The sequence below is a fragment of the Osmerus mordax genome, chromosome 16, assembly GCF_038355195.1.
Source record: "Osmerus mordax isolate fOsmMor3 chromosome 16, fOsmMor3.pri, whole genome shotgun sequence".
In the NCBI taxonomy this organism is placed as follows: domain Eukaryota; kingdom Metazoa; phylum Chordata; class Actinopteri; order Osmeriformes; family Osmeridae; genus Osmerus; species Osmerus mordax.
This window is the reverse complement of record NC_090065.1, coordinates 1,334,207-1,345,614: the sequence shown is the minus strand read 5'-3', so window position 1 is coordinate 1,345,614 and position 11,408 is coordinate 1,334,207. Positions and strand designations below refer to the sequence as shown.

Genomic DNA, 11,408 nt, shown 5'->3' with positions numbered 1-11,408 from the left:
TCCTGGTAATAATAAACAAAGTTTAATAACACCAGTAGGAAAGACTGCTCAACAGAGACAGACAGACACAGAGAGACAGACACAGAGAGAGAGACAGAGAGAGACGGGTGTGGAAAGAGAAAAACCTAATTTGACATCACCAGGTTCAGTTTACTACGAGTTACACACAGACCAGATGTCACTAAGGTTTACACTGGAGGGGGAAGTTCTCACAACCTGTTTTAGTTTTTCTTTCCTTGTTAACTTAACGCTAGGCGTTTGATTAGTTTCACTTTTCTGAAATGCTTTTTTCTTCTTTTGTTTTGTAACTTTAATCTAAAATGGTCTTCCTTCTTTGCATGAATTCCCTTTGCTACTATAGCAGAATAACTAGCTCGCTTCTTGCTAGGTTCTAGTGCAATAGTTGTTCGGTGCTATAGTTGCTTGGGGATAGCTTGATGCTAACCTGCTGCAGCTTGGAGCTTAACTGTTGCTAGCTAGACGCTAGATGCTAACACGTTGTTAGCTTGGTGTTAACCTGTTGCTAACTGGGCGCTAACCTGATATTGACTTAGTGCTGCTAACCCAGATTTGTGTCAGTCTGCTAATAAGGCTCCTGTTCATCAGACTGACTGGTTCTGTAAGGCCATCATGTGGGACATGACACTTATTGATTTATAAATGTTTTGCATTGATCGCTAAGTTCATAATGCACAACGCTAGAAAGCGAACAATATTTGTAAGTTTGTTGTGGTTGTAAAAATAATTTACGTTTTTAGCACACTGGAATACAGGGTCATCAAGAACAGAATGTCAGTTAGCACCAATAAGCTCACACACATTCAGGCGTATTTGTTACGTTTTCTTTTGCCTTTTTTTCCCTCCAAACTTTGACAGAACTATGAAGACAAAACCACATGGCACAATTTAGTCACAAATCTCACAGTCATGTTAATTAACACAGGCACGTTGATTATCCCAAAAAAATGAAATAAAACTGCTTCAAGCTAATAATGTTCTTCAAAGCACACACAGACAACTTCCGTCTAATAAGGCTTTGAATGTGTGTTCAAATGTATTTGAGTGTGTGTTCGTGTGTGTTCGATTGTCGAATCACGTTTGTGACTCATGACTAAGTGTGCTTGCGCTGACCACGGACAACTGAGTTGCTAACAGCTAATCTCATGCGGTGCCGAGGGCATCGACAGCTGCCTTCTCCAGAAGTAGCTGATTACACACGTCGCGTGGTGCCTGACGCATGACCACAGCAGCACAGCCTGGACACTCTGCCCTGCTCACACACGCAGGACCCTGTGCTCCACAGAACACCTTTACTGAAAAGGATTAACACGGAGTCCAACTGTGCTGTACACACACAACCAGGGTTTAAAGGGGGAATTTCTTTATCTTTATGATACATAGAACTCCACTGTCTCTTCAACGGAAGACCTGAAGTTCTAAACGGCACCACTGGTTCTGCTATGGCATACTGTCAACTCCAAATCAGTACTTTAACACACTGATTCACAGGGGTGAAATCACACGCATGTGATGATGACACTGCTTGCAGTGCTGCAGCAACCCCACATGTGCTTGAGCACTGCTGAAGCACCCGCTGACGTTTTGAGCGTGTGACACGCTACAGGCACAATATCACCTGCACCCATCTTGTAAAACACCCTTGATAGAGTTCTACAGAAGGGCCCAACCCTGCACTTCAAGAAACAAACAAACACTCTGCTGTCTACAGTCAAGGTTCTTCCCTGGAACACGTTGCGACGGAATCAAGAAGTGATCGTTGTACCCGTGAGGGTCGACGGTGACGCAGCACTTTTTGTCCTTCACGCGAAGGGGCACCGCGGTCAGGAGGGAGAGGGTTTCCGTGGAAACTAATAACAACTTCTGACAGGATCATTCATGACCGGTCGGCCTGGAGACCGCTGTTGCGGAAACCTTGGTAGATCTAAACAAACAAACAATCTAACACCAGGTTCTCACAATCTGCTCTCCTGGATCACCTGTGTGTGTGTGTGTGTGTGTGTGGGGGGGGGGGGGGGGGGGGGGATGTTTGTCAACAAACGCCCTGGTAGAAGATTGGGAAACAAGTTTGTTTGCAAATCCCAACTTCCCTCTCCAAATACCCCCTCCACCCCTTTCACAGAGAGCTAACTAGTTAAGATCTCGATGTCAAAGACACGGTAAGGCTTTTCTTGTTTTCGTGGTATACACAGTCTCGAGTGACGAGGGCAGCTGGTCTAGTTGCAGTAGAAAAGTTGGAATTGTGCTAGCAAGCTCACAAAAAAGGATGCAACAAGAAAATGGTTCAAAACATTAGTAAAAATTAATTGCAATAACACATAAATAACGACGGACATTGTAAATCGAGGCGGAGTGCACCTATGTGTGTGTGCATGCGCGTATGTCTGGTGGTGGTGTGTGTGTGGTGGTGGTGTGTGTGTGTGGTGGTGGTGTGTGTGTGTGGGAGGGGGGAGGTGTCACAGATTGTACCTTTAACGGTCACTGTCTCATAGTTTGTGACTTCAAGGACCAGACCTTACAAAGCTACACATGATGAGTTTACCAGAAGGGTTGGGCCTAGAGACTCAATGGAGTGATAATGTTAAGATCACAGTTCTTTCCAAATAATAATTAAAAATAAAAATACAGAAAGGAACATGAAAAAGCCAACCATTCAGACAGCTAACCAGCAAATTAAACAGCAAGCCAGCCAGCTAACCAACCAACCAATTAGCCAGCAAGTTAACTAGCCAGCTAAGCAGTGAGCCAGCCAGCTAGCCATCCAGCTAACCAGCCAACCAATTAGCCAGCAAGTTAACTAGCCAGCTAAGCAGTGAGCCAGCCAGCTAGCCATCCAGCAAGCTAACCAGCCAACCAACCAGCCAGCTAGCCAATCAGCCAGCAAGCTAACTAGCCAGCCAACCAGCTAGCTAACCAACCAGCCAGCCAGCTAACCAGCCAGCCAGCTAACCCAGCCAGAAGGCTAACTTGCCAGCCAACCAGCCAGCTAGCCGGATGCTAGCCGGATGCTAGCAGACACAGTGAGGACTAGAGGATGCTGCAGGGCTTCTTGTCCTTGAAGGGGTTCTCTGAGGTGGGGATGCCCATGAGGAGGGGGGTCGTATTTGCCGTGTTCTGTGCAGTAATGCATGAGGTCTGCAGAGGCCTTGGACACCTGCAGGACACGGGCAGAGACAGGCGGGTCAGACACAGGGTGTGTGTCTGTGTGTGTGTGAGTCTGTGTGTGTCTGTGTGTGTGTCTGTGTGTGTCTGCAGACGGCACATGTCTGCAGGGCCATATGTACATATAAAGTACTTGAGGTTCTGACCTCAGTAACAAAGCAACAGGTCGCAGGTTTGAATCCCCTCGTGTACGGTTGTTTCTACCTTTATCCTCTCGATGCCAGCCTCCACCCTGAGCTGCTGTACGGTTCTCCTGGCCTGGTTCACGCTGCTGGAGCTGGGGGGCTTGGACGACATCACTGCCTCCTCTCTCTGGAGGGACAGACAGGTGAAGAGACAGACAGGCTCACTACAGAGAGACAGACAGGTTCACTACAGTGAAATAGTCAGACAGGCAGTTTCACTAAAGCGAGATAGTCAGACAGACAGGTTCACAGGAGTGAGACAGTCAGACAGGAAGGTTCATGGAAGTGAGATAGTCAGACAGACAGGTTCACTGGAGTGAGATAGTCAGACAGACAGGTTCACTAGAGTGAGATAGTCAGACAGACAGGTTCACGGGAGTGAGATAGTCAGACAGACAGGTTCACTATAGTGAGATAGTCAGACAGACAGGTTCACTGAAGTGAGACATAAAATCTCAAGACAGGCCAACCCGTCCTTAAAAACTGGAAAGAACATGATGTCATAACGTTACAGCGATGCATTAGTGATGTCAGAACCTATAGTGATGTCATAACTTCCTCACAGATATGATGCCACTCACCTTTTCTAAGCTCTCAGTCTCTCCTTAGCAAGTCAGTCTGACGTGGACCTGTACAAAGCAGACAAATCAAGCTGAGTTGATGCATTCGATCACTCGTAATCAATAATCACACCTTTAAAAGGAGACATTTAGAACTACACCAGCTGACCCACACCAACATCCTATCATCCAAATCATAAGAGATGCTGCGCTACACCTCTGAGCTGCCGGACCAATCACGGCCCGTCCTGTCAATGCAGACCAATGAGAGAGGAGTTTGACCTTTCACCTCTCCAGTAGTATCCAGGGTTCCAGGTCTCTGACCTGTATAATTACCACCAACACCCAGCAGGTAGAGAGGAACACAGCATAAGGAGAGTGTTGTGTTGTCAACACTCAATCTCACATCAGGTCCTATTCTCAGGTACAGCGAGATTAACCTGGAGGTCAACCTGGAGGTCAATTTAGAGGTCAACCTGTTCTCAGGTACACCTAGAGGTTTACGTAAAATGTTTGTGGACGTGTGTGTGTGTAAGCACAGGTGTGTATGGGTGTGTGCATGTGCATGCGACTTCTTTGAAAGATGTGGTAACCTCTACAATGATGTGACTGCTGGGAAAAGTCCTGTTAAGAGGAAGTGAGTGTGTGTGTCTGTGTGTGTGTGTCTGGGTGTGTGTGTCTGGGTGTGTGTGTGTGTCTGGGTGTGTGTGTCTGGGTGTGTGTGTGTGTCTGGGTGTGTGTGTCTGGGTGTGTGTGTGTGTGTGTCTGGGTGTGTGTGTGTCTGGGTGTGTGTGTCTGGGTGTGTGTGTGTCTGGGTGTGTGTGTGTGTGTGTGTGTGTGTGGAGACCCAGTCTCACAGCCTATTCTCTCTGTACCTCAAGCCTGTCTACAATAGTGTCTGACCCCTCATCCCACACACACACACAGTGTTGGCAGTTAAGAGGGGGGCAGTTAAGAGGTGGCGGTTAAGAGGGGGCAGTTAAGAGGTGGCGGTTAAGAGGGGGGCAGTTAAGAGGGGGCAGTTAAGAGGGGGCAGTTGTGAGCTGAGAGGGTTCTGAGGGGGGAGGAGGGGAGGGGCAGCAGAGCTGTTGTCATGGCTGCTGGTTCTGCTTGTGATAATGATTATCCAGGGTGATGGGAACAAGACTGGATACTTCCTGTTCTCACACACTTCCTGCCCTCTGCAGTTTCACTGGCCTCCTCCCCCCCCCCACTCTCTCTCTCTCTCTCTCTCTCTCTCTCTCTCTCTCTCTCTCTCTCTCTCTCTCTCTCTCTCTCTCGTCGCTCTCTCTCGCTCCTCTCTCTCTCCCTCTCTCTCTCCCTCTCTCTCCCCCTCTCTCTCCCCCTCTCTCTCCCCCTCTCTCTAGCTGCTATCTCTCTATCTCTATTTCTCTCTCTCTGACACGCCCTACCTCCTTCACTGGCTCCTCTTATCTGTCTAAGGGGAGCAGGAAATGTGTCTTCCCAGGGGTCTGGATGTGAGAGGGAGTATAAAACAAGCACGCCCAGAGACCACGTGCAGCTGAGAGGCCCACAGCTAAAATGTCTGTCATTCTCTCTCTCACACACACACACACACACAAACAGGCATGCATGCACGTTACACACACACATACACATGCACATTACACACCACACACAGGCAAGCATGCACATTACACACACATACATGCACATTACACACACACAAGCATGCATGAACATTACACACACATACATGCACATTTACACACACACAAGCATGCATGAACATTACACACACACACGGGCACGCATGCACATTACACCCCCCCCCCCCCCACCTCCCCACTGCTTCTCCGGTGTGCAGAGTTCATAATATGCCTGTTTTGCACATTAAGTTTGTTGAGTTTGGGGAGAGAAGCTGGGCGAGGGGGGGGCTTGTTTTCTGTCCTGGACTTTGCTTTTCAGGGACAAAATGTGATGTTCCCAAGTAAAAATAGTACAATTTCTTCCCAGGAAACCAACAGGAACCAAGCACGACACGGTCCAAATCGTTGTTGTTAGTTACAACGTGGAACATGAACCATGGAGGGGGAACATGAACCATGGAGGGGGAACATGAGCCATGAAGGGGGAGGAACAAGAGGGCATTAAAAAGAACAAATCTAAATATTTTCCAAGTACTTCCCTGTGAGACACACACACTGTCAACAGTTTTGCCGAAGAAAACTCTTTCCAGGCAAGACGAGTTCCTGGTCAGTGCCTCACACACACACACACACTCGCCAGCCCAGCAGAGAAGAGGAACAGAAGGAGCTTTACTCTCCACTCGTCCCCAGATGACTTGAGAGTCTGATGTCATACAATGGCAGGTCGATCGCTTGCGTTTCACAGGATAAATTAAATCAAGCAAATGTATGCAAATGGCGTCAGACCAGGGTCTGGGATGTGGGACAAGACTGCAGAGGTCTCCAGGATCTCCGTCTCTTCCCAGAAGCCCCGGGTCTTATGTCTCTGCTGCCTGTCACTTCCTGGATGGGCTGCAAGGAACTAAAACCCAGTAACTATTTCCTGGTCTTACAGGGTTCTCGAGTGATCATTCATTCATTCATGCAGGGGAGGAGAGAGGATGAGAGAGAGAGAATGAGAGAGAGGAGAGAGATAAAGAGAGAGAGGATGAGAGAGAAAGAGGTTGAGAGAGAGAGAGGTTGAGTAGAGAGAGAAAGAGGAGAGAGGAGGAGAGAGATAAAAAGAGAGGATGAGAGAGAGAGAGATAGAGGAGGAGGAGATAGCCAGGCGCGTCGTTAGACCCTTTATACTGGGGCACGTGCCCCAGTATAAATCTGCTGTGCCCCAGTAAAATCTTAAATTTGAGTTTTAACAATTTACTTTATTAGTCAGTGCATTAATTTAGATTGATAATCCAGGAAAATTAACGCAGTATCCCAATCAACGCCCCCCTTGTAAAAGTAAAATGCATTCAGAATTCCATGCGAGCCATTCCATGGCACTCTTCTGAGTTTGCCAAATAGCCACTGCAGCACGGACACATGGGTCCAGGGGGGGTATTCCAGAAAGCGATAAATGCAACATAACCGGGGTAAGTTAACCCACCAGCTGATTCACAATGTTGCAACACCCTACTGGCAATGCTGCTACAACGCTGGGGTGTCAGCTGGGGAGTTGACTTACCCGGGTGGTCAGATGGCTGAGCGGTTAGGGAATCGGGCTATTAATCAGAAGGTTGCCGGTTCGATTCTAGTCCGTGCAAAATGACGTTGTGTCCTTGGGCAAGGCACTTCACCCTACTTACCTCGGGGAGAATGTCCCTGTACTTACCGTAAGTTGGTCTGGATAAGAGCGTTTGCTGAATGACTAAATGTAAATGTAATGTATGTCACATGACCTGCTTTCTGGAATACCACCCAGGTGTCGGACTCGGCACACAAGTCAGAATTGAGGTAGGCTAAGAAAACATTACAAAACTAAAGATAGTTTCTAAATGATACGCCTATTGGCCTTATTTTATCTAAAACATTAAACAAAATATTACATGAAGCTCAAAAAAACAGTATTTGCGCTCAAATGAATGCGAAAAAAAATTGCACGCTCGCGTTAACTATTGATGTCCCTGCCAAAGCTGATATCAAACTTGCGTCCCTGAACTGTTGTATAGTGGGTTAATCAAGGGGAGGTTCTATAGCCTAGTAGTTCATTGTGCACGAGCAAGCTTGGAAGAATAAAGGAATATGAATAGGGGCCTGTGCCCCCAGTAGAGTTTGATGTCTAACAACGACTCTGGAGATAGCCAACAGCTCAGATGAGTCAACCCTGGAGATCCTGTGATGTCCTGCCAACCTCCACGACCACTACCCCAACACCCCCATACTCACCCCAACACCCCCATACTCACCCCCCACTATCCCCTCCCTGTTCACCACCAGAACCGTCCCCTCCCTCTCTCCTCCAGCCCTAACCCTCCCTCTCTCTCACCACTAGTCTAATTGAGTTTCTATGGTAGGGCACCACCCTACCATAGAACCCCCCCCCCCAGACAGGGAGGGTGGAGCCCACACAGTCACAGTACAGTAGTCACACACACACACACACAGGTTACTGTATGTCCATCTGGTTGAGGCAGTGACTCACACAGTCACTACTACAGCTGCGGCTGTGAAAGCACATTAATGAACAGTGTGTGTGTGTGTGTGTGTGTGAGTGTGTGTGTGTGTGGTTTACAGTAAAGCGATGGGTCGACTCCGTTCAGTCTTGTAGGTGGTCCTGTTAAAGTATGAGGGTGTGTGTGTGTGTGTGTGCACATGTGTGTGTGCACGTGTGTGTGTGTGTGAATGGAGTGTGTTTAAGAGCGGTGGGGTGGTCTCTCTCTGATCCTAGGTGGCACTGTACTCTGACTGTGAGAGTGTGTGTGTGAGAGAGAGTGTGTGTGTGAGTGTGTGTGTGTGTGTGTGTCAGAGCCTATGGCAGACACTGTACTGTTGTTGAACTACAGACACCCTGTAGGTCCGGGGTCTGAACTGAGAATAGAACCTTCTCCACCCTGTGTGGTCCTCAGGGCCGTCCATGAACAGGGCCGGGGAGTGTGTGCATGTGTGCATGTGTGCATGTGTGACCATGATGTGTGAGCATGTGTGTATGTGTGACCATGATGGGTGTGCATGTGTGTGCAGTGGTGTGTGTGTGCAGTGTGTGTGTGTGCAGTGTGTGTGTGTGTTGCAGTGTGTGTGTGTGTTGCATCGTGTGTGTGTTGCAGTGTGTGTGTTGCAGTGTGTGCGTGTTGCAGTGTGTGTGTGTTGCAGTGTGTGTGTGTTGCATCGTGTGTGTGTTGCAGTGTGTGTGTTGCAGTGTGTGTGTTGCAGTGTGGTGTGTGTGTTGCAGTGTGTGTGTTGCAGTGTGTGTGTGTTGCATCGTGTGTGTGTTGCAGTGTGTGTGTTGCAGTGTGTGTGTTGCAGTGTGTGTGTTGCAGTGTGTGTGTGTTGCAGTGTGTGTGTTGCAGTGTGTGTGTTGCAGTGTGTGTGTTGCAGTGTGTGCGTGTGTCTTGGGAGGAGACACACGCCTGTCTCTCCAGTCTGAAGTTCAAAGCTTTCGCCAGGCTGCAAGCCAACAGTGGTCTGTCTGTAAGGCTCTCTCTCACACACACACACACCGCATAAACACACATACTAACACACTCTCTCCCTCTCTGTCCTGTGCTGAGCAGGAATTCTATGTAACCAGCGACACGCCTATTTTCCGCACATGAAATCCCTCAAGTGGCACATCAAAACTAGACCTCGCCCAGACAGAAAACTGTGGGTGGGTGTGTTCTTGTGTGTGTGTGTGGTAGTAGTAGTGTAATTTGACACTCTCAATGTGTGCAGCACTTTACTCTGCAGGTTAAGCAAAAAAATATTGCCCCCCCTACACACACACACACACTCTCTCTCTCTCTCTCTCTCCATCGGTTCTCCGTCAGCAGTTTCTAGGTGAGTGAGGGTAACACAGCACAGCTGTGTGCACACGGCACCTCTGCTACCTCTCTGTTTACTGTCAACACACACACACACACACTCATACACACACTCATACACACACTCTCACACACACACACACATACACACACTCACGCACACACACACACACACTCACATCAGCGGGCTCTGTTTGCTATGATGCTGGGAGTCTGTGTGCGTGTGTGTGAAAGAGAGAGAGTTGGAGAAAGACAGAGTGTGTGTGAGAGAGAGAGAGAGAGAGAGAGAGAGAGAGAGAGAGAGAGAGAGAGAGAGAGAGAGAGAGAGAGAGAGAGAGAGAGAGAGAGAGAGAGAGAGGGGAGAGAGAGAGTGTGTGTGTGAGAGAGAGAGAGAGTGTGTGTGAGAAGTGAGGAGGCAGAGTGGAGCTTCGTCCAGCACCAGTATGACATCATCATCTTCCCACCAGCCCCCAGACTCCCTCCAGCCTGCCTGGCAACCACCGTCGTCAGGCCGGCTGGGAAAGGGCACGCAGGCCGGTCTCTGGTAACCCGGGGCGAAGTCACCACCACACACACGCAGCCCTGCCTCGACAGCAGAAAAGGCCAGGCTGGCTGGGAGGAGCTAGTGGGATAGATGTTCTCTAGAGAACTACATATACACAGGTTCTCTAGAGAACTACAAACTCACCCCCTCTCTCCCTCTCCTCCCCCCTTCCCTCTCCCTCTCTCCTCCTCCAGACTCAGTAATACTACAGTACATTCTCTTCTATTTCGGACAGACAATGTGTTATTGTTAGATAAAGTGACTTCATTCACTATTGTGCGGAGCACACTGAGTCCTCCAGGCTGGAGAGACCAGCAGCTGGAGAGACCAGCAGCTCAACAGCTTGGTGTTTGTGCAGGTTCGAGGCCATTACAGGATATGTTTTGACGTTGACATATTTGATGATGCATGCAAAGTTCCGTACGATAGGGAGAACAGCACGGTACTGAACATACAGTGGTCGCTGTGTGTGTGTGGGGTCGCTGTGTGTGTGTGTGGGTCGCTGTGTGTGTGTGTGTTTGTGTGTGTGTGCAAGGGAAGGGGGGGGGTATGAGTATGTGAGAGTGTGTTGTGTGGATGTATGAGAGTGAGAGAGAGAGAGAGAGAGAGAGAGAGAGAGAGAGAGAGAGAGAGAGAGGAGAGAGAGAGAGAGAGAGAGAGAGAGAGGATTAAGTAGTACAGGAATGTTGCCTTCTTGTTTATCTCCCACCTCCTTTGGAAAGAATGACAGACATTCAGTTTCATCAGTGGAGCCACACCTCGTCTCCTCCTCCCCTTCTTCCCTCCTCGTCTCCTGTCCTTTAACATACATACATACGTCCTTTAGATATAAACATTCATGCACACACCACACACACCCACACACACCCACACACACCCACAGACACACACACACACACACAAAGACCTCCTGGAAGCTTCACAGTTCTGGAGGATTCAGCAACACAGGACACATCTAGATGTGTCTGTGGGGGGGTGGGGTGGGGGGGGTTGGAGAGGCTGGGAGGGGCTAGGAGAGGCTGGGAGGGGCTAGGAGGGGGGGGGGAGGGGCTAGGAGGGGCTAGGAGGGGGGGCTCAGGGGTGTTGAAGTTCATGTCAGTGTTTCAGCACCAGCTCCTAAACCAGAGCAGTAAGATGTGGTTAGTTAGATGTGGCTCCACCACACAATTCAAGCAGCAAGCAGAGGAAGAGAGGGAGGGGAGGAGGAGGGGGGGGGGGAGAGAGGGGGGAGAGAGGGAGGGGAGGAGGGGGGGGGGGGAGAGAGGGGGGGAGAGAGGGGGGGGGGGGGAGAGGGGGGGGGAGGAGGGGGGGGGGAGGGGGGAGGAGAGAGGGGGGGGGGAGAAGGAGAGAGAGGGGGGAGTGTACAAAAGAAATAAAAACACCAGGAGATTCTGACATTAAGAAGGAGAATTAGAGACTTTCTCTTTTGATGCAACTGTCCCCAACTGCCAATAGTGCTGTCTGTGTTGTGATGGTTGTTATCCAAGCATGAGTGTGTGTGTGTGTTGCTC

The 11,408-nt window shown here is 49.3% G+C and overlaps 1 protein-coding gene across 1 annotated transcript; it reads right to left on the bottom strand.

The window, feature by feature from the left end:
• gng12a (guanine nucleotide binding protein (G protein), gamma 12a) lies at positions 1 to 4,067 on the bottom strand. The gene is given in 4 exon segments (XM_067253703.1): positions 1 to 3,114; positions 3,116 to 3,172; positions 3,385 to 3,492; positions 3,947 to 4,067. Coding segments are annotated over 3 exon segments (219 nt in total). The 5' UTR covers positions 3,478 to 3,492; positions 3,947 to 4,067; the 3' UTR covers positions 1 to 3,045.
• Between the last annotated feature and the right edge of the window lie 7,341 nt (positions 4,068 to 11,408).